Consider the following 24,739-nt stretch of genomic DNA (forward strand, 5'->3'; position numbering starts at 1 on the left):
AGTGCACGCAAGACCTTTGTGAGTGCCACTGCCCTGGGTATCGTGCACTTGTGTGCTCGTGTCGTATGGTCTAGTTTCGGCATATGCCGATTTTGAAAACAGGCTGACGGCGTCATTTTACGTGCACACATTGTCATGCGACCGATTTGAAATACAAAAACAGACAAAATATATCTCTACAAACATATACACTAGGCGACTAGAGCTGATCGTCAATGTCAAATTGACCGCCCGAACTCGAAGAATGGCGCGTCAAGCGCGCGAGGATGAGCTCCACGAGCTGCGTCCGTTCCACGCTCGACAGCTCGACCTATGACATGGTATGAGCACATTGCACCAAAGATGAATCTCGTCGTACGAGCGGCTTCTCAAAGCGCTGCAACAGCGGCGATGCGCTCGACACTTGAATGGCTTGGAGGGTCTCGGTGTCAATGTTGAAGACGTCGACAAGGAGCCCGAGCTTGGTCGGCGTGTAGCCGATGGCGACCGAGACCGACGCGCCGCCAACGTTCTTGACGCCTTGGTACAACAGCGCCGCAGAACTCATGGTCGTGCTCGACGGCGGCGGCGTCTTGGCCGCCACCGGCGCATACGGCTGTGTTGGTCGACGCTCGAGCTTCATCGTCGGGGCGAACGCGAGGCTGCCCGTCTTGCGCAGCGCCGCCATGCTCTGTGTGGCGTTCTGGCCCGTCTCGGTCGCCAAGTCGCTCACAAATCGCTCCTTGAGTGTCTTGCCATTGGACGTGGTGATCGTCGTCGCGTCCTCTTCCTGCCATTTTGGGCGCGGGATGGGGCGGAAGCCCGGCATGGCGCGCTCGAGCTTGGTGTCCGTCTTGAGCGGCGCGGCGGTCGCGGGCACGAGCATGCTCTGGTTGGCGGAGGCCTGGTGCATGAGGAGGCCATGGTACGCCTCGAGCTTGGCTTGCATTTCGTTGGAAATAGCCTCGTGCTGGGACACGAGCTCCTTGAAGAAGCTGTCTTTGAGTGCGACCTCCATCGCGGTCGTCTCCTTCTCTGCGATCGCGTCGGCGAGTCGCAGCTGCAACACCCGCGCGTCCTTCTCGGCGGACGCCGGATCCTGCGCGACCGACCGCCGAAGGAACTGAAGCACATCGAGGGTGCGCTCGCGCTGCGTGCTCATCGCGACGTTGAGGATCGTGTTGGCCTTGGCGAGGAAGAGGTGGAACTGGAGGCGCGCGACCGCGTTCGTCTTCTCCAAGCTGTCAATGTACCACGGTACAATGTCGGTCCCGGGCGTCCATTCGACCGTGTACCATTGCACCTATCCGGGCCCGCTTCAAACCCAGCGCAAGAGGACGAGGTGCGTACATCAAAGGGCAAGAACGGCGCGAGGTCCCGCTGGAGCGCGTCAAACGAGCCCAAGACAAACTCCTTCATGCGCTTGAGCTCCTTGATGCACCCGAGGATCGCTTGCGAAAGCTCTGTTGGCAGTACAAAGGTGCTCCTACGTCGGTTACGCTCCGTAACGTGGCATGACAGATCCGCTCCGTACGTTTTCGGCGGCGTCAACAGCTGCGTCACGCTGCGAATCGATGTGTACACGAGCTCCATGAGCATGCGGTCGCGGTCGACAAACCGCGCAAAGAAGGCGGCCTTGTCCTGCGGGTCTTTGGTATTGTCGCCCGCCGCATGTGTCTACAATGCACATGACAATCTGTCCACAATGCATTGGCAACGTACGTTGAGTGCCGATTGAAGATACGTCATGGTCGCATCGTACTCGGCCTGCTCCTTGAGTTTCGCATTACGCAGTGACGTGACTTCGGCTTCGAGTTGTGCCAACTGACTTCGGGTCTCGGCCGTCATGCGTGCAATCTGGGCCGCGCAGTCGGTCTTGGTTGTCTCAAGCGCGTCACGGCTCGTCTGCTGCACTGCGGCCACGTCCGTGACGCGCGCCTTCTCGGCCTTTTCCAGTTTCTAGCAATCAGAACTTAGTATCTGTCACGATGATAACGACTAAGATTTTACCGCCGCCCAGTCGCGAAGCGTCGCATCGAGCGTCGCGGCGGCTTCTCGCTGCACAGCTTCCATGGCGGCGACGTGGTGCGCGAGGTCTTGTTCGTGGGCTTGTTTTCGGCGGTAGAACGCCACGTCCATGTCCCGGCCTTCCTGAAGCTTGCGATCGAGGGCTGCAAAGAACGTCGCGGTGCTCTCGGGCGTGGCCTGGAACGGACACGCGTACTTGACACCGAGCCCGGAAAGCCGCGTCTATCATGGACCATTCATGTCCATTCTCAAGCGGTATCGTTTTTGGTATAGCATTACCTCGTAGTCTTGAAGGGCTTTCTGCATGAGCTCCATCGAGCCTTGCAGAGCATTGTTGTTGGCGTCCGTGTTCATTTTCTGCCGCGCCATGTCGCGGTGCTTGGCGCCGAGCTCGACAAACGACGCGAGTACTCCGACGATTTCGTCTGCCGTGCAGAGCCCGTCGCGCCCCAAGGCGGTCGCGGCGCGTGCGCGGAGGTCCCGGTAGTCGCCAATGTAACCGAGAATCTCCTTGGGCGTGCTCCACAGCGTTGTCTCGCTCGAGCTCCACAGTTTTGTGACCTACGTGTCGCATGAGTTTCACAAGCAACATGCACACAGATCACGGTACGTCGGCGCGGAGCGTTTGGTGGGTTTCAACCACGTGGAGAATGTCCTTGGCGTGCAAGACCGCCTCGGTCATGCGCAATTGGGTCGCAACGTCGAGCTTGAGCTGCGTGTACTCTTGGACGAGGCGCATGATCTGCGCATGGTTGAGCGTGTCCCGCGGCACGTGGAGGATCGTGGACACTTGGTTGCGAAAGTTGTAGGCTTCTTGGAGCGCTGACGTGATGTGCACGTCGGCCACATCAGCAACGTCCGTGGCCCAAATCGCTGCAATGTCGACGCGCAGTTTGCGGCTCTCTTCGACGACCTACGCACGATGACATCTCCAAAATGACGTGATCATGTCCGACCTTGATGATGCCGTCGGCCGAGATGAGTGTGTCGGCCGCTTTCGGCGCGAGCGTGTGCGTCACCGTGACGCGTACCTTGTGAAAGTCCTGGACGAGCCCCAGGATCGACTTGGCGTTCGTGAGCGCCTTCTCCGTGTTGACGGTAGCGGCAACTTGAACTCGGAGCTTTTCGTATTCGTCCACGAGATCGAGAAGTGTCGCAGTATCGACGTTCTCTTTGGCGAGTGCAATGCCGGCTTGGGTCAAATGGCTCTGGTACTCGTCAATGTAGTGGTAAATCTGCACGGCGCCAATCTAGGCAAATCATCACAATATAAAGTCAAAATCAAAAGTACCTTTGGGAGCTGAAGTCGTGACTTGAGTTGGGATTGCAGGCCCACAAATTCTTCAATGAACGCCACCATCTCTGCCTCCGTGCACGTTAGTCGCCCACACCCGAGTGCTACACAACACGGACGCGTAAGACGAAGCACGGACGACATCTATTAGATGCGTTACGTAGTACCTTGCGCGACATGGGTTCGGCACGACTGCCACTCGCGGAGCGCAGATAGGATCTCGGGCTCGTTCAAATGCCCCCTAAAATCAGACAAATCATGAGCCCACCATCCCAAGGACGGCACAAATTAGCGTACGAGGCTTGAAGAATACGACCCGCTTCGACGCGGATCGTTTGGTACGTATTGAGCACCGAGAGGACATGCGCTGTGCTCGGTGTACCACTGACATCGGTGAGCACGCTCGGGTACGCATTGAGCAGTTGGTCGTGCTCCAGCACGACCCGAATCACATTGTCCATCGTATCAACACGGTCTTTGGCAGCTCCGAGACTGCTCCAGAGCTTGTCATTATCGCGAACGACGACGTCGAGGGCCTCCATGCTCATGAGGCGGCCCGATACCTTGGCAAAGCGCTGCCTCTCGGTCGCAAGGTCGAGGATCGCGGCCACAAACGCTTGGAGATCGTCAAGCGTCGCCATTGCTTCGCACTCGGTGCCCAAGTTGGGGTGGTACTGCTCACTGAGTAGGGGGGTCCACGCCTCCTTCATGCGCTTGAGCACAAAATTGCCAGTGAGCGCTGCCGTGAGGTCTTGGCCCATCCCCGCCAGCTCTACAACCACATGAATTGGCGCCCAAACATGGCGCTTCGCACCTCGGAAGAGCGTCACGCGCAACTCATCTTGCTCGGTGGCCTCTTGCTTGTGCGATTTGACGGCCTTCTCGTGCACTTGTCGGAGCGATCGCAGCGCATCCTGCGTCGCGTCCCAGCCCTCCACAGTTGCCAACAGCTCTAGTGATGATTGAGTACAAGCTAGCCGATATGCGAGCAACGCACGGGTCTCGAGGGCTTCCGATGTCATTGCGATCGTGTTGTACGCTTCGGTGGCCGCCTCAGCGTCGCGGGCGCGGGCTTCTTGCCACGTACATCGCTCCTTCTCATGTGCCGCCGTGAAGGCGGCAACCTGGGCTTCAAGGACGGCCGTCGCTGCTGTCAGGGCCTTAGCATGGTCTTGCTGCGCCAAGTCGAGCTGCTGATGCAACTCGGCGATCGCAGCGGCGTGGGCATCTTTGGCCGCGGTCGTCGCCGCGTCATGGGCTGTCTCAAGGTCGGCGATTTGCTTTTCCAGACGCGAGACGAGGCTCGCATTCGCGTCTTTCATCGCGTCCAGCGACGCCTCGCACGCGGCGTTGGTTCGGTCAATGTCGGCGTGGTATGCCTCGAGACTTGCCGCGTACTGAGCGTCGTAAAAGGCCTGGTTGGATCGTATCTGGTTCTCGTACGAGGCTTTGGACTCTGCGAGTTGCGCTTCGTACGACGCCTTGGACTCGCTGAGCTGCGTCTCGTAGCTGGACGTGCAGCTGCTCAGCGTGGCCTGCGCCGACGCATTCGTCTCGGAAAGCGTCAGCGCCGCGTTGGACTTGAGGTCACTCAACTGCGTCTCGTAAGCTGTTTTCAGCGCGCTCAATTGCGCTTCGTACGCACTTCTGACGTCAATGAGCTCGGTCTCGTACTTGAGCGTATGCTCCCGGAGCTGCGTTTCATAGCTCGATTTGGTCCCGCGCGTCTCGGTCTCGCAGCGAGACGTCGTGTCGGTGAGCTGGGCTTCGTACGCGCGCTTGGTCTCGCGCAGCTGCGTTTCATACCGTGTCGTCGTGTCACTGAGGTGCGTCTCGTAGTGCGTCGTCGTCTCACGGAGCTGCGTCTCGTAGCGCATAGTGGTCTCGCTCAGCTGCGACTCGTACCGCGTGGTCGTCGACCGCAGCGTGCTCTCGTAGCTGCTCTTGGTGCTGCTGAGCTCGGCCTCATACGACGTCGTCTTGTCGTGCAAAAGACCTTCGTAGTGCGTCGTGGCGCTCGCCAGCGCAGCATCGTGGGCCGCAGCGGCGTTGCGCAACGTCGCCTCGTAGCGCGTAGTTGTGTCTTCCAGCGTTGCTTCGTACTGACGGGTTTGGGCCGCCAACGTGGTCTCGTACGTAGCGGTCGTCTCGCGCAGCGTGGTGTCCGTCAATGATTGAAGCGCCGAGAGCTGCGCTTCGTAGCGACTCGTGGTCGACGCCATTTCGCTCTCATGGGCGCTCTTGTTCGCCGTCCGCTCGGCGTCGGCTATGGTCAACGCATCGCACAGCTGCGTCTCGAGCGATGTCTTGGTCTCGGCGAGCTCCGCCGCGTGTACGCGCGCCGCCTCGGCGAGCTCGGTCGAGTATTGCGTCATTGTGTCCGTGAGCTGCGTCTCGTAGTTGCGCGTGCTCGTTGCGATTTCCTCTTCGTACCGACTCGTTGTGTCGGCGAGGAGCGTCTCGTAGTGCTCAGTTGTCCGCTGCAACTGCCGTTCGAGCGACGTGGTAGAGTCGACCAGCTGCGTCTCGAGCGATGTCTTCGTGTCGAACAGCTGCGCTTCGAGCGCCGTTCTTGTCTCTAAAAGCTCAGCAGCGCTCGAGGCCACAAGCGCAGCGATCCGAGCTTCGTACTCGGCCTTCGTATCGCTCAAAAGCGTCTCGTAGCCGATGGTAACGTCCCGCAGCCGCACCTCGAGCCGCTCAGTTGTCGCCAACAGCTCGGCCTTTAACCCCTCGACCTCGGCCGTGTGCGCGGCGACCTTGGCGTCCGTGGCGGCTTGGTGCTGCACGACTGCATCGGCCATCCGCGCCTCGTAGCGGTACGTAGCGTCACGCAGCTGGACTTCGTAGCGCGCCGTCACCTCGGTCACCTGCGCGTCGCAGCTCCGCTTGGCCTCGACTCGTTCATTGTTGAAGTCGATCGTGGTGGCGTGAAGACGCGCTTCGAGAACCTCGGCCGTCTCGCGGAGCTTGGTCTCATACGCCGACGTGAGGGTCGCTACTTCTGCGCGGTGCGCGTCCTTGGCCGCACCGACCTCCGCTTCCAACCGGGCTCGGGTTTCATCAAGTTCGGTCTGTAGCTGCGATGTGGTCTCGGTGAACGTTGCTTCGTGCTGTGCAGTCGTGTCCTGTAGCTGCGTCGTGAGAGACTCCTTTGTCGTTGCGAGTGCCTCTTCGTATTTCCCGATCGTGGTCGCGAGCTGTGTTTCGAGCGCCGTCTTGGTCTCGGCAAGCTCGGCTTCCAGCGTATCTTTGGTCTCCCGCAAAGCCGTCTCGAGCCGGTCGGTGGTCTCTCGCAGCGTGGTCTCGTAGCTCAGCGTCTTATCGAGAAGTGTGGCTTCGTGTGTCGCTTTAGCGCTCGCCAGCGTCGTCTCGTAGTTCTCGATCGTTGCGCTCAACGTGGCTTCGTAGTTGGCACTCGACGACGCGAGCTTGGTCTCGTAACTCTCTGTCGTCTCGCGCAAAAGCGTGCCCGCGGCTACCTTTGTGTCGCTCAGTACCGTCTCGTGCTGGCTGACGGTGCTACTGAGATTGCTCTCGTGCGCCTCGAGCGTCTCGTGCAGCTTGGCTTCATAGCCGCTGATCGTGTCGCGGAGCTTTGCTTCGTAGCTTTCGATCGTCTCGGCCAACATTGTCTCGTACTTGGTCGTTGTCGCGTGCAGCGTTGCTTCGTACTCGGTCGTCGACGCGTGCAACGTGGCTTCGTACGACGCCTTTGTGTCGCTCAGTTGCGTCTCATACGAGCTCGTCGTGCTGGTCTGCTCCGACTCGTGCGCGTGCTTGGCCTCGCTGAGCATCGTCTCGTAGCGCCCGATGGTCTCGGTGAGCTGCTTCTCGTAGCGCCCGATCGTGTCGTCCAGCTGCTTCTCGTACCGCGTAATTGTGTCGTGAAACTGCGTCTCGTACCGACTGCGCGCGTCTGCAAACTGGTTTTCATATCGCACCGTCGTGTCGCCGAGCTGCGCTTCGTAATTCGCGATAGTGTGGCTCAGTTGCGCGTCGTGGACCGCCTTGGCATCGGCGATTTCGGCTTCCAACGCCTTTTTGACATCGATCGTGGCCGTCTTGGCCGCGGTGAGCTCGGCGTCGTAGGCGGTTTGGTTGGCTGCGATCTGCGCGTCGTAGCTCGCGATTGAGTCGGCCAGTTGGGCTTCGTATGCAGCGGCCGACTCGGTCAGCTGCGCATCGTGGGCCGCTGCAGTCTCGGCAATACTCGCTTCGAGCTTCGCAATGGTGTCTTGGAGTTGCGTCTCATAGGCCGACGTGTTGTCGCTCAATCGGGCTTCGTACTTGGCCGTGATGTCGCTCAGCGTTGCGCTGTGCTCGGTGCCCATGTCGCTGAGCCGCGACTCGTAGTCGGCTTCCATGAGCCGCAGCTGGGTTTCATAATCGGACTCCATCTCTTCGAGCTGCCCTTCGTACGTGGCCGTGGACTCGCGTAGCATGGTCTCAGCTTCAGTGAGGCGCGTTTCGAGGTCTGACCGGGTCTCATTGAGCTGCGTTTCAAGCAACGTCGTTGTCGTTGCGAGCGTCGCTTCGTACTTGGCATTTGTCTCGGCCAATGACGCTTCGTAGTTGGCGAGCGCGCTCTGCAGCTGGATCTCGTACCCGACTTTGCACTTGGTGAGCTGCGTCTCGTACACCGACGACGACGACGCGAGCTGGCTCGCGCACCGGCCACCGTACTCGGTGAGTTGCATCTCGTAGCGCGCAATCGTCTCGCATAGCTGGGCTTCGTACCGTGCCTTCATCTCGCCCACTTGGCCTTCGTACCCATGCACCTGCGTGTCGTAGGACGCAACCGTGGCCGCGATCGCATCGTCGTGCTCTTGCTTGCGCCGAGAGAGCGTCGCTTCGTACTCGGCCTGTCGATTCGCGAGCGTCGAGTCGTACTCAAACTGACGGCTGCCGAGCGTCGACTCGTACTCAAACTGGCGGCTCATGAGCGTTGTCTCGTACTCGTGCTTGCGCGCGGCTAGGGTCTCGTCGTAGACTTCCTTGCGCTTGGCCAAGACCTCTTCGTACTGAGCCTTCCGCGCCGCCATGCCGTCCTCATACTCAGCCGTGCAGTGCGCCAGCGTTTCTTCGTATGCATCCTGGCGCTGCTTTAGCGTCGCCTCGTACTCGCGCTTGCAGCTCGTGAGCTGCTCGTCATGCGTCAAGTGGCTCAGCCGCAGCGCATCGGCCGTCTCGGCTTTGAGCGTCGCGAGTTGCTCCTTGTAGGACGCAATGGTCGACGCCAAGCACTCTTCGAGCGCTGCGATCTGCACGGCGCTCTTGGCAGTCGCGGCCTCGAGCGTAGCTGCCGACGACGTCAGCGTGTCGCTCATGTTCTTGTCGTACACGGCTTTTGCCGCACTCAACTGGCTTTGGTACGACGCAATCGAGGTTGCGAGCTCGGCGGCGGCTGTCGCTTCGGCGGCCATCAAGCGCTCCTTGCCGTTGGTCTCGGCCGCCTCGAGCTTGGCCTTGTACGAGGCTTCCGTCGCGTCGAGCTTGTCCTTGAGGCTCGTCTCGGTGCGGAGGAGCTTGTCTTGGTAAAACGCCTCGGTGGACGCGAGCTTGGCTTTGAGCGCGCACTCGGTGGCGTCGATCGCCGCCTTGTAGCTCGCTTCGCTGGACCCGAGTTTGTCCTTGAGAGCCACCTCGGTAGCGTCAATCTGGGCCTTTAGAGCCGCCTCGGTCGTCGCCAGCTTGTGTTTGTGCTCAGCGCTAGCCTCGGCCATTTGCTCGGCGTACGAGGCGTGCGTTTCACTCAGCTGGGCTTCGTACGCAGCTGTACTAGCGCTCAAGCGGCCCGAGTAGTCGTCGACGCACGCCGCGTATTCTCGCTCGTGCGTCGCCTTGGCCGTCGCCAGCTGGCCTTGGTACGTGGCGTGCCAGTGCGCCAAATCGGCTTCGTACTTTGCAGTAGTCTCGGCGAGACGCGCGCTCGCCGCCGCGCTCTGTGCCGCATGCAACTCGACCGCCGCGTTGTGCTTGGCGTCGGCGGCGGCGGTTGTCGCGGCGAGCTTGTCCTCCGCGGCCGTGATGGTCGCCGCTAGCTTGTCTTCGTACATTGACGTCGTCGATGCGAGCTGCTTCTCTGCCGTGGTCATGGCCGTACCCAGCGTCTCGGCCGCGACAGCTGTCGTCGTTGCGAGCGTCGCATCCGCAGCAGCGATCGTGGCCGCGAGCGTGGCCTCCGCCGTGGCCGTGGTCGTTGCCAACTGCTCTTGCAAGGTTGCCGTCGTCGTCGCAAAGGTCGCCTCGAGCGCCTCTTTCTCTGCCTTGACCGATGCCAACTCGGCGTCGTAGGACGCGGTGGTTTCTGCCATTGCCCGGCTATGGGCTTGGATCGTCGTCGCCAGTGTCGTCGCGGACGCAGCGATCGTTGCATCCAGCGTTGCTTCGGCATCGTCTGCCGCGGCGTCGAGCTGCTCCTTGTAACTCGCATGGCACTCTGCCAAGTCTGTCTCGTATGTTTCTTGCTTGGCGTCGAGCTTGCCTTGGTACGTGGCATGCCAGTGCGCAAGCTCGCCTTGGTACGTCGCGTGCCAATGTGTGAGCTGCGCCATGTACATCTCGTGGCAGTGGCCAATCTCGTCTTCGTGCTGCATGACGAGATGGCGCTGGCCGTCGCGCAAGGACGTGGCCTGACCTTCGTAGGTCTCTTTCATCGTTTTGAGGATCTCTGCGCTCTTGGCCTCGAGCGCGGCCAAAGCCTCGGCGTGCGCCGCCGTCGCGACGGCATACCGGTCGTTGGTCTCGGCCACGAGCGTCGTGTAGCGCCGGCGCCAGTCAGCTTCGCACGCGTTGAGCGCCGCGACAGAAGCCTTTTGGCGCTTGGCGAGGATATCATCGTGCGAAGCCTGCAGCCCTTCGATTTCGGTTCGGTAGTTGCTGTGGCACTCGGCGAGCGCGGCTTCGTCCTTGGCGATGGTCGCTTGCAGCGTGGCGAGTGCCTCTTGCGTGGCCCGCTGATGGCCAGCCGCCTCTTCTTTGAGCATGGAAATTTGACTTGAAAAGCTTGTTGTGTCGGCTTCGAGCTTGGTGGCGAGCGCAGTGGCGGAAGCGATAGCTCTCTCGCATTCGTCGTGCTTGGACGCGAGCTGGGCGAGTAGGGATGCACTCGAGTCGGCGGCCGCTTGGCGCTCGGTTGCCAACTGCTGCGTGAGAACTGCAACATCGCTGCGCAAGCTTGCCTCCATCGTGGCGGCGGCCGCCGCACTCGCCGAGCGCTCCTACACAAAGTCAGCACTGACACTATCTTGGCCTGGTGGCATACCGCGATCCGGGCCGCGTCGAGCCGCTCGACGTCGAGGGCATATGACCGCTCGGTCGTACGCAATTTCTACCCGCTCTTTTTCGACACTTCTCCACATATGACGTTATGCGCACCTCGCGGTACTCGTTGTGGGCGCGGTCCAACTCGTCTTGGAGGACCTGGCGACGCTTGATGGCTTGCTCGGCGTTCATTTTGATTTGAATTTCGAGCAAGTGGATGCGCTCTTCATCCTGCTCGATCGTCTCGGCGCGCGCTCGCACGGTCTGCTCGTACGCAGACTTCATTTCGGCGTTGGCTTCCTCGACGTGGCGGAGCGCCGACTCGGCGTTTCGGAGCGCGGCTTCGACTTGGGCCTTCTCGCTGTCGACAGCCGCGATCCGGGCCGCCGCATCGGAGTTGGCGACTTGCAGTTGCGCGGCAAACGCGTCTTGAGCTTGTGTGGCCTGGAGCTCCAGCTGCGCGCGGTTGGCCGCAAACTCGGCCTCGCGCGCCTTGAGCTGGTCCGACGTTGCCGACGCGAGCGCCTCGGCCGCGCGCACTTGGGCTTCGAGATCGCGCGTCTTGCGTAGCCGGTCTTCACTCTCCAGCACTTTGGCCTCAAAGTCCATCTGAAGCGCATCAAAGCGCGCCGCCATCTCGTCGCTGCCCGCGCGCATGCCGGCCACGACGCCTGCGTGTACCTACCGCCATTGTTGAACACAAGCCATACGATCCAAATCCTACCGCCGTCGCACTGCGATTGGCCTCGATCTGCGCCGCGAGGTCCCGCGCATGCGTGTCACACGTCACCTTGAGCGTCACGAGCTCCGTGTCCTTGGTGGCGAGGAGTGCGTCTTGGACAAGGACGCGGTCGCGGCTGACGAGAATCTCCTTGTCCTGCCGTCCAATGACGTCCGTGAGTCCTTGAACTTTGGTCTGCAGCAGCTCAATGAGCGATCTAAAGTGAACGTTGTTAACGGATATCAAGCGAAAAGGTGCGGGAATGTACCGATTCTTCATGTGCTGGACTTCGCCGGCGCGCATTTGGCTCTCAAATACGCTCAGTTCGGCCGCTTGGCTGGCACACGTCGCCTCGAGCGACGCAATGTGGGCTTCCTGCGCGTCAATGGTTGCCGTGTCGGCCACGTGCGATAGTGTTTGAGCCACAAGCGCGTCTTCTTGACGTCGCAGTAGCTTGACTTGACTATCGACTGTCTCCTTGTGCATCTATACCACTAGTATTGGAAATGAGGTTTCCACCACTGTGATTACCTTGCATTTGGTGCGCGCGGCCGCGAGCTGCGCGTCCTGCGCTGTCTTGGCCGCTTCGAGCTTGACTTGCTGGCGCTTGTAGGTCGCGATCGACTTTTCAAGCACTTTGACTTGGTTGGTGAGCTGCTGCCGCGCGTCCGTCGCATTCTTGAGCTCTGCGCGGAGCTTGTCTTGCGTTCCGATATGACCCAGAACATCGTCTTTGTACTGCTTGATCATGGCTTTCTGCTCGGCCGTCCGCGACTCGAGTTGTCTACGAGCCAATCAACACACAAGGCATCGGAGGAGGCGTGTGGTACTGCATGTTGCTTTGCGCAAGCAAGAGCGCCGCGTCGAGCGACTCGAACCGCTTGGCTTGCGCGGCCAGAGTCGCGTTGTGCAGCTCGCACGTCTTTTGCGCCACTTCAAGCGCGCTGCGCGTGTGCTCCAAGTCGGACGTGCGCTTCTTGAGGCTCGTGGCAATCTCGTCGTTCAGGACGCGGGCTGAAATCAAACTGTCTTCCGTGTCGCCGAGCACTAGGCAGCAATTCTGTCGGGCCACGTATCGAAATATCAACTCGCACTTTTTTGGCACTCGCGCAGCTGGGCCTCGACCTTGTGCAAGGCCACCTCCCGCATTGCCATGTCACGCGCATTAGCTTCGCCTTGATTCCGCAGTGCATCTTGGAGCTGTCCGCGCTCCTTCTCGAGGGCGACAACCTGCAGCTCCTTGGTCGCGGCGATGATCTCGAGGTGCTTTTTCTCATTCTCGAGCTTGTCGACTTGAAGCGAGCTACGCATGTCGCGATATGAGATTTGATAATATTTCGAGATGCGTGGCAGTACATTTCTCGCTTTTGCAGCGAGATTTCCTGCTCCATGTAGCCCATTTCTCCGCTAGAGTCGGGTGTTTGGCGCGTGTGGAGAGAGGTGACGTGGGCGACGTACCTGATCTGCTTGTAGTACCCCTTGCGCTTGGCGTCGTTGCTGTAGATCATGTCGACATGGCTCTCGGCGTTGGCGGCAATCTGCTTGAGCTTTTCGATCTCCAAGTCGAGCGCCGAGAGGTCGACGTCATACGCCGCGTTCGCGGGCGGCACAGCCCCAAACGCACTGTCGCTGGGCGGCCCGGTCTGCTCTTCGAGCTTCCGTGTGCGGATGCTGGGCGGGCGGCCACCCGAAGTCGGCGTCGTCGGGCTCACGGACGTGAGCATCGGCATCGTGCCCATGTCCATCTCGATCGGCTTGACGCCCTTGCCGCGGCGCGGCGACGCGTTCACGGGCGGCGGCTCGGATGGCGCGCCGTCGTAGTGGCTCGGTATCTTGGGCAAGTTGACAGCCCGCTTCTCGTTCACCTTCTTCATCGCCGCCACCACGGGCGATCGGTTTCTCGGTGCCAAGCTGAAACTGGAGCTGGCCAGAAAGGCGTCCGTGCAACCGCAGCCGGTTGACGTATCCGGAAGGGCGCTATTTTCAGGCGTGCAACGACCCACTGCGTTGATTGAGGTGGTGCTTCATGGGTGCTCGTGGCACTTGAAGTAGGAAGCAGATTGGCGTCGCTGGTGATGGCTCGATTCCGGAAGGACGCAACACTCAATACGACTCGCCATACGTCAGCGGAAGGAAAGCGCGCTGTAGAACTCTCCTAGTCTCCGTGTTGACGAGCCACACTTGCGCCAAGAGCAAGTAGGACATCGACACCAGATGCTAGCATGGATATGTACGCTTTGGCATATCCGTCATGCAGTACCATGGCCGTGTCGAGTGCCTTCGATCAAGCGAGACGCCTGATTGGCGCTTCGATTTTTATGGGACCAATCACATTCAATGCCTATTCGGAACACAGATCTTATGCTATTTGCCGATGCTTGCGGCGAGGTAGAGCTCGATGAGCACGTATGATACCTCCTTCAACCTCGGTGCTTTTGTCATTTCTCAATCTTCAATCGCATGCTCGTATACTGTGCGCCAGTCTACTGTTTGATGGGTCGTGGGTCGATGCCCTGTCCAATCGACAAACGTTCCTTTGTCGCCGAGCTTATAATGTACTGTCATCTGCCAGAAATCTGCCAGAATATGCACACTCTAGACGCAAGTCTGTGCTGCTTGGGGCGTCCGCGCACATTTCCCTGTTTCCATCCGACCCTCGTCGATCTGAAGATGCTATGAGGCAACGTCGACCCTAGCTCTCCGAGGTGGACACCACACAAAGAAATAGGTCTGCATCCGGAGGCCATCAAATACGACAGCGCGTCTTGGCCTGTCTAGCGGCAAAATGCAGAAATAGCTGGCGTACGTTGCCTATAATTAGGTGGCGCGCGTCTGCCGTCGCCATTCTTCTTTGCGTCATGGCGGCGCACGTCGTGTGCTCGTCACAGGACCTCCTTCCGCTCATATTGCAGTACCAAGGCGGAGTCTTTGAAGACCTCTTGCCGTACTTTCACGCGCGCTACTACCGCGGGTTTTACGCCAAAGACGGGGCCAAGAGCGCGCTGCACATGGCAATTGCGCGCAAGAAGCCAGAGATCGTCGCCCGCCTCTTTCGCTGCGTGCCCCATCTCTTCAACTCGGATGCGATGGACCTCGCGGCGTCGTTTGGCCACCTTGACGTTGTCCGCGTGCTCCACGACCTCGGCTGCTGCTGCACGACGTCGGCGATGGACGCGGCGGCGCAAGCCGGCTTCTTGGACGTCGTCGAGTTTCTGCATATTCATCGCACCGAAGGCTGCACAAGATTTGCGCTGAATACAGCGCTGCGCGACGGTCATTTGGAGATGGCAGCGTACTTGTTGAGACACCGCCACGAAGGGTACGTCGTCGTCTTTGTGTATTGCAGAGGGTTATAACGGCGTGTAGCTGCAGCGCTGAGGCCATTGACCACGTGGCGTGGCATGGCCAGCTGCGCTTATTGCAGCTTCTGCACGAGCATGACGCTGTTGGCTTTTCGCACCGCACGATGGACTTCGCCGCCGGTGGTGGCCACTTGTCGGTGGTCGCCTTTTTACACGAGCACCGCGACGAAGGCTGCTCGGTTGACGCGATGAACGACGCGGCGCGCCGCGGGTACCTCCCGGTCGTCGCCTTCTTGCACGAGATGCGCAGCGAGGGTTGCACGACGGACGCCATGGACGACGCCGCATCCAACGGGCACCTCGACGTCGTTCGCTTTCTCCATTCGCATCGGGATGAAGGGTGCACCACCGATGCCATGGACCTCGCGTGCCGCCACGGATTCCTCGATGTCGTCGTCTTTTTGCACACGTACCGGCGAGAAGGCTGCACGGCCAACGCCCTGCTGGACGCCGTCGCCCATGGGCATACCGACGTAGTTGGCTACCTCTGCCAGCAGCGCGTGCCTCACTGCAACGTGCCGGCAGCCTTAGATCTCGCGAAAGACCGCGGTCTCCACGCAATGGTCGCATGCCTCTCGAGTCCGAAAACGGCGGTCGTCGCGGCCCGCGCCGCTTCGTGACCAAGTGCTAACTCGCCATCTCGACGCCTGTCAAAGACAATAATGTATCAAATATTGTTCATTTGGTAGACAGGGTATACCAGAATGGAGGACAAGGGACCCCGGTACTACAGAGCTATTGTCGCATTAACCATTTGATGTGCATCTACTGGGAGCAAGATCAGTTTGTGTCGGTGTGCAGTCGCTACACGGATGCCGCCGTGACGATATCCCCATAATTAACACGATTTCAACGTCACAGTATTTTCCGTGCGTATCTTGGACAGGCACATTCCGTGGATTAAGATCTGAGTATGGAGCCGACGGACGATGCGGTCTACGCCTTTGAGGCGCTGCCGACCGCGCTGCCGCAATGGACATCTACCGACGTCAAGGCCAAGCTCATGCAATGGTACGAGACATACAGCAACGAACCGGCGAGCGTTCGCACGTAGGAACTTGGATGAACACGGCTGCGTCGGGCGCTTCCGGCCCAGCTGTCCCTTTGACCCAAGAGACGACGCGGCGTTCCTCCGCTGCTTCTTCGAAAGTCAAGTTGTACGCGACCATCTCTCTGTATGCAGGCGTTCGTTGTCCTTCGTTGTGTCACAAACCCCGTCGCCGTAGCTGCCCGCCTCGACACCCACGACCTTGGACGGTCTCTTGTTCGAGCGACTCGCTACGACCGTCACGAGCATGGCCTTTTTCGATAAGCTTGCGAACGAACCTGGTGCGAACGGGTATATTGACGTGGACTTCACGAGGCGCGATGCGTAGACCTGGTGTCCAGCGGCGGCTACCTGCGCAAGTGCTATGACGAGGTGTACGAGCACTGCACTGTGAGTGACGGCGTCCGCGAAATGATGGCCAACGGCGACTCGGAGCACGCGCACTTGTTTACGGCGGCCGAGCAGCGCGAACTCATCTTCCAGGTTTGCGTTTGGCTGGCAACACTAGGAGCGCTGACCGGCACTAGATTTTCAAGCGTCTCGTCATCGGTGGCGCCATGTGCCAATCAGACGAGACGATTCAGCCGTACCTCGACATTACGAAAGCCATTTACAAGGCGCTCGCTGCGGTGCGCAAGGGGCCGCAGGGCGACGTGCACGTCTACTCACATGTCTACCTCTTCACGGACAAGAGCACTCGCAAGGGCGGGTCGCTCTTCCAAAAACTGTCGCCATTCAATGCGTGCTTTGTCGCGGTCGATCCCAAAAAGCAAGCGGTTCAGTGCTGGTACGTCCCCTACGTCCCCTTTTGGTGATGGGCAAAAGCACAACTACAAATGAACTTGACAATCCAACTGGATGTCTATACTGTGCTTGTAATAAAATGCACGAAGTCGTCATACGACGTCATCGGCGCCGACGCAACGGGTGGCGCGTCCTTGCAGAAGCGTTGGACGAGTGGCAAGTGAGCCTTGTCGCCAAGCAGATCCCGCACGTTGGGGGCCTCCATATGGTCCACGTTCCAGGTGGCGAGCGCAGGGCCTGCCACGTCATGCGTGTCACGACCGACGTCGTCAAGCCTAGCGACACCGTTATCCGAGTAGAACGCAAAGCGATCTGTATACCACTGCAATACTCGGTGACACGACGGGCACCGGGGCGAATAAAAAACAACAACGACACACTCTAGTGTGGAGAGCATCGTGGAGAGCATCGCCGCACTATCAATCTCGCGCCGGGCGACGAGGCGGCGGCGTACGACGGGTGCAGGTGGCGCCACGGCAGCTACAACGCATCCTTCCATAGGCCAAATCCAATAGATAAGCGTGCACCTTTCTGGTGGGCAAGCGCCGATGGCAGGTTCTTTTGCTGGAACCGAAGCACTCTGTCGCGAAAGGCCGTCGGTTCTTGCTCCAGTTGCGCAGCCAGCGCGGCACCTTGGCGATCGAGGCTGCGAAACGTACTCGCATCGATGTACCACACGAGACCGGGGCGAGCAGAGACGCCAAAGTATCCGGCCAACGCGAGACTCTGATCCGTCACGACAAGGTAACAGATCCGCTGCTGGCGCGACGCGACGAGGTGCAGCTGCAGCATCAACGCACTGTGCCACGAGGCGTCTTTGTCGGTAAAGATCAGCACGTACGCCAGCGCACCAACCGGCAATGCGTCCGCCGGGTTGTACGACAGAAGCCACGGCGAGGTGGCCCCCGAGTAGAAGGCGAGGACGTCTGGGATCGACCAGGGTCCGAGGAAGGGGGTGGCCGGCACAATGGCCGTGGCATCGAGCCGCCAGAGTGCCGGGAGGGACCCCGGCTGCGGAATCACATCCGCCACCAGCGATGCGTTGCACGTGAGCGCAAAGCTGCCATCCACGCCGTTTGCCAAGGTCTCGATAAAGACGCGCGGAGGATCGTCCTCACACGCTGTGATCGCCAGCAGCAGCGTGGAGGGATTTCGCTGCAGCTTTGTCCACTCGTCTTGGGTGCGCACGAGCTGCAGAGGTGCGTCGTGCAGTAGCCAATGTTGCATCGCGATCGACGACACATCCCCAAAGTACTCGGTCGGCGGGGCGCTCCCGTTGTAGAGGACGAGCGTCGGGTACCCTGTTACGTGCAGCGCCGCTTTGTCGACGGCGACATCGATGACGCCAAACGAAATGGCGGGAAGCACGTGGGCCGTCGCGGCAAACGCCTCGAGCTGGGCCCTGGCACTGGTATCCCACTACAGTGTGTTATTCGAATCTTGGTCGTGCTCAGAACGGCGCTAACGATAAGACGCACCGATGCGTAAGCGAGGAGGAAGAGTGGGTCGTGCGTTGCGAGCGTCGTGCTGAGGCTGCCGACGCCCGTGAGATTCAGAAAGGCCATCGCACCCAGCGCGCGCAGGGCCACGATGAGCAGCAGCGGCAGCATCATTCGACAGTGTCTCGTCCACGTCGTTTCGAAACGGAATGATAGGTCAACGTTGGATCTGGGCCGGATCACCGCCAAGCTTTCGCACCAAGTAGAAAGGTTCAAGTCCATTTGAGAGGCACTGAATGAACGACCCGTACAAGCAAAGGCCATGACGCACTCATAAATGTGGCCTGTCCACGGTCAAGCGATGCGAATGGGCATTGGACGACCAACGTTGCTTGGCTTGTCGCGAAAACGGTTGCAAGAATGTAGTGGCCATCGGACGACGACGGTGCGCTAATGGGCGTAGCGCAAGCGTTGTTGGGTCCACACCTTGGTCACTTCAACGTCCGTCTGACCCAGCTGCGGTAGTCTGCTGCTGAGCCAGGCATGGACCCGACGACGGCTACATGGCAGCTATCGAGAGAGGATCATCGAACCTGTCGCCACCGAGACATGTTGCGCTCGAAAGGCGCCAATGTGTTTAGTAGCACCCGTCCAAGTACAAGTAAAAGTGTCGTCCTTATGAGCTTGTTTCCTGCTGCGGCTCGACGATGCTGGCGTCATGAGGGCCACCACGGTAGAGTAGGCCGTTTATGGCCAGGAGTGATTCTAATCTCAACGACGTCCCTGCATCTTGCACGCGGACGGTCGCTGCAGAGTGGGCCGATGTGCACACTTGATTGGTAAAAAAGATCCAAAGATCGTGTTCGTGCAGGTGAAAATCACCGTGAGTGCCATCATAGGCACTTGGGTTCAGTATGCGGCCGATCCGCGGGTCGCGTGTGAAATGCCCTTTTCACGCAACGGGGATTTCTCACCGACGTGGCCGCGCTCACAGCGCTCGCCACGTCCACTCATGCCTTGCTCCGCGCTTGTATCAGGTCTACCAGCAGGACGCTCCAGCAGGAGGCGACAGACGCGCACGGTCCCATTCAAGTGTCCACGAATAAGATGCGAGTGTTTGACAAGGGGACAAGGGTGTCGCACTCGACGTGTAGCAAGGTATAAAAGGGCCACGACACTCGTTCGTTCTCTTCCAACGCTACCCTTCGAAACCGCTTGGCCGTTCGCGGCCCAAGATCCATCCTCGCCGACCAAACGACACGTGCAGAATGCTGCAGTGGCTGTCCATCGACCATCTCTCGGCGATTACTAGCATCATGCGCAGGAAGCAAGGTCGAGAGGAGGGCACCCAAGCGGCTCGGCGCAGTTGCGTCCGAGTAGCCACGCCGCCACGTCTGAGGCGGGCCCGCACTCGTCTCAAGAAGCCAGTGCCACGGATAGGCAGCCAATCACGAGGCGTCTTGAATAGTCCAGGGCGTATTACGGTGCAGCAGCTGGTTCCGTGTGACGCCGAGCGCGAGTCGCCAATTGCCATCATGCTGCGCGGGTCCGACTCGGTCGTGCTCCTCGAGCCGCCGGCCGCCGCGTCGTCGCGCGTCATCGTCGTCAACGCCAAGGAGCTCGGCGGCGACTACGTCAAGAAGGGCGTCGCGTACACGTCGACCAACCGCGATATCCTGTGCTGCAAGTTTTGCCACATCGTCGCCGCCTGCAGCGACGAAGTGCTCTACGACGAAGAGCACATTTCGGTCTTTCGACCGCTCCACCCGGCGAGCGCGTCGCACATTCTCGTGGTGCCCAAGCACCACTTGCGCAACATCAACCACTTGACGTCCGCGCACTTGGCGCTCCTCGCGCGTATGAAGGACGTGGCGAGACACGTCTTGGCGCAGCTCGGCTACTACCGCGGCCGCGACGCCGACTTGCACCTCGCATTCCACAGCCCACCGTTCAACTCGATCGACCACGTGCACATGCATGCGATGGTCAAGACGCGCAAAACCGCGCTCGGCTGCGTGAAATATAAGACCGGCACGTGGTGGTGCCGCAGCTACAGCTACGTCGTCAACCGCCTTCAGTCGAAGAGGGCTGCGTCGACGACTTCGAGCACCAACGCGACGGCGACGGCCAGCGCTAGCAGGCCCCGCGCCCGGTCGTTTCACGGCAGCACCGAATTGACCAACCACCTGCAACTCTGCGACTCCAGCCATCGGAAGTTTGGAACCTACCCGTCGCTTGATACTCAACGACTCGACCCGATCGAGTCCATCTAAGTTATACCCACCCGATAGTCGATAGGATATTTTAATTCGGCGCGAATGCGACCCCAGTTTTTCTCCGCTTCACCGCTCCACTGCACTGACGCCAGGGGTACCGCACGGCCCATCATCGTTCGAGGATCAACGTGCCCAGATGGACAACAAGCAAGCAGAAAGCGAAGGCACCTCAAGTGGGTGGTAAGCAGTCGCCAACTGGTTGCCAACTGAATTTCAAGCGCGTTCGTTGAAGGCAGAGTGATGATCGGACCAGATCCAAGATCGCCGCCAGAGAACGACGCCAGCGCTTCGAACAACGGCAACGCGGCGAGAATGAACCGAAGGAGACGACCAGTTTTTACTGGAGAGATGGGTCGTCTTGTGCATTGTATCATCGACGCCAATTCTACGGGTATTGCTACATCGGGAGTCTCAGCGTGCTAAAGAACCTGGACCGATCCGACGCCGTCGGCGACGTTGACATGGCGTTTTCGTTTGACGATGGAGTATCTATTGCTCGGCGGCGCCACCCAACGAGTGATGGTATTTAGACTCAAACTTGATGCGGCGCGAGGCGGGGCGGTGGTACGGGATCGCTTCCTATCATGCGTGTGTATGTGGGCAGCGCAGTTTCAAGCCAGCGTGTTCATGAACACTGCAATGATGAGCTGATTCCAAGAGCTTCCGCGTCTCCACCTGGCCCCACTTGGTGCTGCGACTTGATCGAGCCGCCTCCATGACGTGGCGTGCATCGTATGGTAGCGTCAAAAGAGCGGGGACGTCAATTGTACAAAGCTGGATCACTTTGCAGCACAGACACGACAGCCTTCTGTACGTCGTGTCCTTGTCGGCGCTGCTGACGGCCGTCGCACCAGCGTGCTGTGAAGGCACATGGCATTTCAGCTTTCGGCATCGAACTACGGGTAGTCCATTCGAGAACCAAGCCGTTCGACTCGCTCCACTGCCTCCGTCTTCTTGGTACAGGGCAGATTCCAAAGCTGATCGAAATGTGCAATGACGGTCATCGTCGCAGGTCGCCAAGTGCTGTGGTGTGGAGTTGGTCGCCAAGTGCTGTGGTGTGGAGTTTGCAGCGAGTACTGTTTCGTCCGTGTCACTGTTCTTAAATCGAGGCGACCATGCTCGCTACCGGGTTACCTTGGACGTCAAGTCGTCAAGTCGACGCGGGCGATCATCATGGGCCAGAGACTCTCAGACTGCCATGGGACGGCAGTAGCCAGCGCGACACAACCATCACAGCGTTTCAATCTTATTGTTGGTCGAGCCGCCGTACGTGACTAGAAACACTCAACCCGCCTTGCAGTCGGTTTGGACGTGCATGGAAACGCTGCCTCGAACGTCAAGTCTAAACCCACACCGACCAGCGTCCCTGCGTCCGTCTTGACGCGTGCGGCGTTGCTTCATGCTGGGTCGGCCAGTCCATCACTGAGGACCTCAATGCAGTTGCTTGGTCGACCGTCGAGGTGAGACGCGTGCAGCTGCGGGAGTTGCCCCTTCTCCTTCGCCAGTGGTCCAAGAGAGTTGCGTCGAGATATCCTCGCCAGTCGATCCTGACACAAACGACTTGCATTCTTGTTTTCAATGTAGAATGTTGGTCTTTCAACCTCTACAATTGCATATTTTGCCGGAGCGTATTATATGTTGGAGAGATCGACAGGCTGGCCGTTCGAGGGCCGAAGGAACGTTGGGTGCTCGTAGCCCACTTGACAACCGACAGCCAAAGCAAGAAGCATGGGCTCCGGACTACCCGCGGTCGAGCGGCTCGTCGGCGCACTCTCAACGCTGGCGGTCGGCCTCACCATCTACGTCGTACGTCGCCGCCGACATGGCACCGGCAGCTCAGGTTGATGCTAGGTGCATCGCGTCCTGCGCCCCAAGGCCATGACCATGGACGACTACTACCGGTACGCCGACGCTGCGTCGCCGCCGCTCATGCGCGCGTAGGCAAAAGTACATGGACACGAGCGATATGATCGGCCACAAGGGCAGCTGCGGCTGCGGCGCCATGACGTACGCTAGCATATTTGCCATCCGCGCTCATGCCCATGGCGCCATAGGTTCATCGTGCTTGCGCCGCGCAACATTTGCGCCTTTGACGATAGCAACACGTTTCCGTCCAAGAAGGGCCGTATTCCCGTCCTCGTACGCGCCATGTCGATGGCGCCTACGTACTGACGATGCGTGTAGATCGTGCCGATGACGCACCTCCAGATGACGAGCCAAAGCACCGAGGACGCCAACTCGTTCGTGTCCATCTACACGCACCACGAGACGCCGACGTTCGCGTCGCAGCACGTCTTTTGCAAGCGCTGTGGCATTCACCTCTTTCACATGGAACTCAGCCGCACGGACCGAGTGGCCATCAATGTGCATTGCATTGACGACGACTACATCCAAGAACTGCGGGTTCGATGCCCTCCTACTGCGACGCTCTGCTGACGATTTGATGCAGGTGGTGTTTGTGCCCAAGGGCGGTCGACCCATCTTTGAACGGCTATCGGTGGACGCGATCGAAGGCCACGCAACGTCATCCTCGTCCACGACCAAGGCCATTGGCCAAGGACGCAAGCAAAGCGGAGCTCAAAAGCAGATTCCTCCGCCCTCGTACGTCCCTGGCATAATCTAGCATGTGACACACGCACGTCTTCGCCTGTAGAACGTTTGAGCGACAGCTCATGGCGTGGTCGCAGCTTCAGACCCAAGCCGACCAGCCGCCCGTGGTGCCAATCACCCACGTACCCGCCAAGGTACTTGTACACATATCTAGCTTGCATGTACTTATTGTGGCATGTAGCAACCCGAGCCGGCCAAGCCCGAGACGCCGCGACACGACCCGATGACGACGCCACCGACACCGCCCCACGACTCGATCTCGCACGTAAGAAGTGCTGTCTACTGAGACGCGACGATGAATATTGGCGTCTAGATTCCTCAGCAAGATCTGGTGCGAATGAAGCACCAGCTCCAGTACTACTTGCAGGTATCCGACGGCCTCTGCCGTAGCACGCTCATCAAAGCTGTATGACTAGCGCCACTTTCGTGACGGTGACGACGGCGCGACTGCAGTCGTATAGGAGCAACATTAGTGTAGTCTAGGACCATTATTTCCAGTTACAACGCAAAAATTACTATTTTACAGACAGTTTGAACCATTCTCGCAACTGCTCGACTTTGCCGTTGCCGTGCACACGCCAATGAAGGCGCTTCCACGGCGTCAGAGCGACCGACCATCCAAGCCATCGAGGCCGACAACACGACCATCCAGCGATCTAAAGCATGTCAGGATGTCAGGCTACAGAGCTCTGGATGCGTGTTGGCTCCCAGCGCGCTTTGCTCAAGGCCAGCACCGTTGCGTGGTCACTGTGTGTGACGTTGACAAGCTGAGGTATCGCTCGGCGCTGTAAAAAGCCACTTGACCGCAAGTGGATTGGGCAAACAACTGGATCCTCAGCCGCAGGATTCGCCGATTTTTGTATGGCGTGATACACCCTCTTTTTATTGACAATTGTTAAGACGCAATATCGTCCATGGCCCGACAGTGGTCATGCGCTGTCGAGAGCCACGCGGGCAAAAGATGCCCGAGTCGCGAACGAGGTTGTCAAGATCAACCTCGTTCGCTTGACACCTCCAGCTGCATGTCAAGCCGCCAACACGCCACGATGACCGACAACGACCAGCTGACGGAATCCGCCGGCCGGACGTCACACGCGCGTGCTTCTTCTCCCGCATGTCATCGAGGCCATTGCAGTGTGCTCTGACAACGGCGACGACTTGGAACCTATATTCGTGCAATCGGTTAGGAGGCTGATGAGTACATTGGCGGTGTTACCTGTTGTCTCGACTGTGTTGCTGGTGCTTCTCTCATAAAGCTTGCTGCAACAAGCAGCAGCCACTAGGATTAACCTCGGGTTTTCTTGGGGCAGCGTGTGATCTCGTAAAACTCGTCGATGCTGCAAATGCCCATGTCGGCCAGCACTAGCGCGCCGCCTTCATCTCCTTGGTGATCTGTTCGCGCACGACCGCAGCCGTGAGACCGACGCCACAACTGCCCTTGCCCGTCGCGTGGATGTCTCTCGGGCTCACGGTCGTAATGAGCTGGAGGAGCTTCCTCTTGGCCTCACCGGGGTCACCCATCAGAAGTACTTTGATGTCATTTTCATGCCTTCGTTCATGTGCTTGGTAACGCCGCCAATCTTCATCACGACAATGTCGCGACAAAAATGTTCCAACAACATCGCGACAACGTCACAACAACGTCGCGACAACGTCACAACAACGTCGCGACAACGTCACAACAACGTCGCGACAACGTCGTAACAGTGTCGTAACAACGTCGTAACAGTGTCGTAACAACGTCGTGACAGTGGTCGCGACAGTGGCGACAGCGGTCGCGACAGCGGTCGCGACAATAGTGTTACAACAACATCGTAACAATGTTACGACAGATCATCTCCGCGGCCCATAACAAGCAACCAAGCCGAGCTGCTGCACTTGTCCCACTACGGCAACCCGCTCATGTCCTCCC

At 59.3% G+C, this 24,739-nt stretch overlaps 7 protein-coding genes across 8 annotated transcripts; 4 read left to right on the top strand and 3 right to left on the bottom strand.

The window, feature by feature from the left end:
- Nucleotides 1-140: 140 nt before the first annotated feature.
- On the bottom strand, nt 141-13,162 carry SDRG_11969 (the record flags this gene model as incomplete). Of its 2 annotated transcripts, XM_008618024.1 has the most annotated exons (23): nt 141-310; nt 359-1,282; nt 1,330-1,465; nt 1,514-1,656; nt 1,702-1,938; nt 1,990-2,229; nt 2,287-2,568; nt 2,618-2,920; nt 2,964-3,257; nt 3,299-3,405; nt 3,469-3,542; nt 3,599-4,073; nt 4,116-4,253; nt 4,299-10,524; nt 10,569-10,634; nt 10,682-11,248; nt 11,292-11,505; nt 11,557-11,774; nt 11,820-12,072; nt 12,119-12,335; nt 12,383-12,591; nt 12,645-12,695; nt 12,747-13,162. In XM_008618024.1, 23 exons carry the CDS (start codon nt 13,160-13,162, stop codon nt 200-202), a joined length of 11,901 nt encoding a protein of 3,966 aa, XP_008616246.1. In that variant the 3' UTR covers nt 141-199. The 2 variants fall into 2 exon arrangements, with proteins under 2 accessions (XP_008616246.1, XP_008616247.1); XM_008618025.1 differs by lacking the exons at nt 141-310; nt 359-1,282; nt 1,330-1,465; ... (5 more) ...; nt 2,964-3,257; nt 3,299-3,405 and having other exon boundaries at nt 3,424-3,542; nt 4,116-10,524.
- A 951-nt stretch (nt 13,163-14,113) lies between these two features.
- On the top strand, nt 14,114-15,331 carry SDRG_11970 (hypothetical protein). The gene is made up of 2 exons (XM_008618026.1): nt 14,114-14,607; nt 14,655-15,331. The coding sequence occupies exons 1-2, from the start codon at nt 14,147-14,149 to the stop codon at nt 15,268-15,270; spliced, it is 1,077 nt and encodes a 358-aa protein (XP_008616248.1). The 5' UTR covers nt 14,114-14,146; the 3' UTR covers nt 15,271-15,331.
- A 197-nt stretch (nt 15,332-15,528) lies between these two features.
- On the top strand, nt 15,529-16,622 carry SDRG_11971 (hypothetical protein). The gene is made up of 5 exons (XM_008618027.1): nt 15,529-15,661; nt 15,705-15,825; nt 15,877-15,979; nt 16,027-16,181; nt 16,226-16,622. The coding sequence occupies exons 1-5, from the start codon at nt 15,564-15,566 to the stop codon at nt 16,511-16,513; spliced, it is 765 nt and encodes a 254-aa protein (XP_008616249.1). The 5' UTR covers nt 15,529-15,563; the 3' UTR covers nt 16,514-16,622.
- Nucleotides 16,536-18,156, bottom strand: SDRG_11972 (hypothetical protein). The gene is made up of 4 exons (XM_008618028.1): nt 17,981-18,156; nt 17,030-17,921; nt 16,823-16,982; nt 16,536-16,777 (listed from the first exon to the last, which is right to left on the bottom strand). Exons 1-4 carry the CDS (start codon nt 18,113-18,115, stop codon nt 16,561-16,563), a joined length of 1,404 nt encoding a protein of 467 aa, XP_008616250.1. The 5' UTR covers nt 18,116-18,156; the 3' UTR covers nt 16,536-16,560.
- Nucleotides 18,157-19,417: 1,261 nt separating this feature from the next.
- SDRG_11973 (hypothetical protein) lies at nt 19,418-20,282 on the top strand. The gene has a single exon (XM_008618029.1). The coding sequence runs from the start codon at nt 19,477-19,479 to the stop codon at nt 20,212-20,214; it is 738 nt and encodes a 245-aa protein (XP_008616251.1). The 5' UTR covers nt 19,418-19,476; the 3' UTR covers nt 20,215-20,282.
- Nucleotides 20,283-21,863: 1,581 nt separating this feature from the next.
- Nucleotides 21,864-23,370, top strand: SDRG_11974 (hypothetical protein). The gene is made up of 10 exons (XM_008618030.1): nt 21,864-22,023; nt 22,069-22,118; nt 22,159-22,224; nt 22,272-22,356; nt 22,402-22,620; nt 22,667-22,818; nt 22,871-22,961; nt 23,009-23,092; nt 23,141-23,194; nt 23,244-23,370. Exons 1-10 carry the CDS (start codon nt 21,946-21,948, stop codon nt 23,286-23,288), a joined length of 924 nt encoding a protein of 307 aa, XP_008616252.1. The 5' UTR covers nt 21,864-21,945; the 3' UTR covers nt 23,289-23,370.
- An 819-nt stretch (nt 23,371-24,189) lies between these two features.
- On the bottom strand, nt 24,190-24,348 carry SDRG_11975 (hypothetical protein; the record flags this gene model as incomplete). The annotated part of the gene is made up of 1 exon (XM_008618031.1): nt 24,190-24,348. One exon carries the CDS (start codon nt 24,346-24,348, stop codon nt 24,190-24,192), a length of 159 nt encoding a protein of 52 aa, XP_008616253.1.
- Between the last annotated feature and the right edge of the window lie 391 nt (nt 24,349-24,739).

Source organism: Saprolegnia diclina, assembly GCF_000281045.1.
Source record: "Saprolegnia diclina VS20 unplaced genomic scaffold supercont1.45, whole genome shotgun sequence".
In the NCBI taxonomy this organism is placed as follows: Eukaryota; Oomycota; class Saprolegniomycetes; order Saprolegniales; family Saprolegniaceae; genus Saprolegnia; species Saprolegnia diclina.

Bases quoted from the DNA above. Each gene is read 5' to 3' on its own strand.
- SDRG_11974 (XM_008618030.1), top strand. From the start codon at position 21,946: ATGGGCTCCGGACTACCCGCGGTCGAGCGGCTCGTCGGCGCACTCTCA. The intron at 22,962-23,008 runs GTACTTGTACAC...TGTGGCATGTAG, and splicing joins TCACCCACGTACCCGCCAAG to CAACCCGAGCCGGCCAAGCC. The intron at 23,195-23,243 runs GTATCCGACGGC...CTGTATGACTAG, and splicing joins AGCTCCAGTACTACTTGCAG to CGCCACTTTCGTGACGGTGA.
- SDRG_11972 (XM_008618028.1), bottom strand. From the start codon at position 18,115: ATGATGCTGCCGCTGCTGCTCATCGTGGCCCTGCGCGCGCTGGGTGCG. The intron at 17,922-17,980 runs GTGCGTCTTATC...AACACACTGTAG, and splicing joins TCCTCCTCGCTTACGCATCG to TGGGATACCAGTGCCAGGGC. The intron at 16,778-16,822 runs GTATACAGATCG...CGGTGTCGCTAG, and splicing joins TGTCACCGAGTATTGCAGTG to GCTTGACGACGTCGGTCGTG.
- SDRG_11973 (XM_008618029.1), top strand. From the start codon at position 19,477: ATGCTGCGCGGGTCCGACTCGGTCGTGCTCCTCGAGCCGCCGGCCGCC.
- SDRG_11970 (XM_008618026.1), top strand. From the start codon at position 14,147: ATGGCGGCGCACGTCGTGTGCTCGTCACAGGACCTCCTTCCGCTCATA. The intron at 14,608-14,654 runs GTACGTCGTCGT...AACGGCGTGTAG, and splicing joins TTGAGACACCGCCACGAAGG to CTGCAGCGCTGAGGCCATTG.
- SDRG_11971 (XM_008618027.1), top strand. From the start codon at position 15,564: ATGGAGCCGACGGACGATGCGGTCTACGCCTTTGAGGCGCTGCCGACC. The intron at 15,662-15,704 runs GTACGAGACATA...GTTCGCACGTAG, and splicing joins AAGGCCAAGCTCATGCAATG to GAACTTGGATGAACACGGCT. The intron at 16,182-16,225 runs GTTTGCGTTTGG...GACCGGCACTAG, and splicing joins AGCGCGAACTCATCTTCCAG to ATTTTCAAGCGTCTCGTCAT.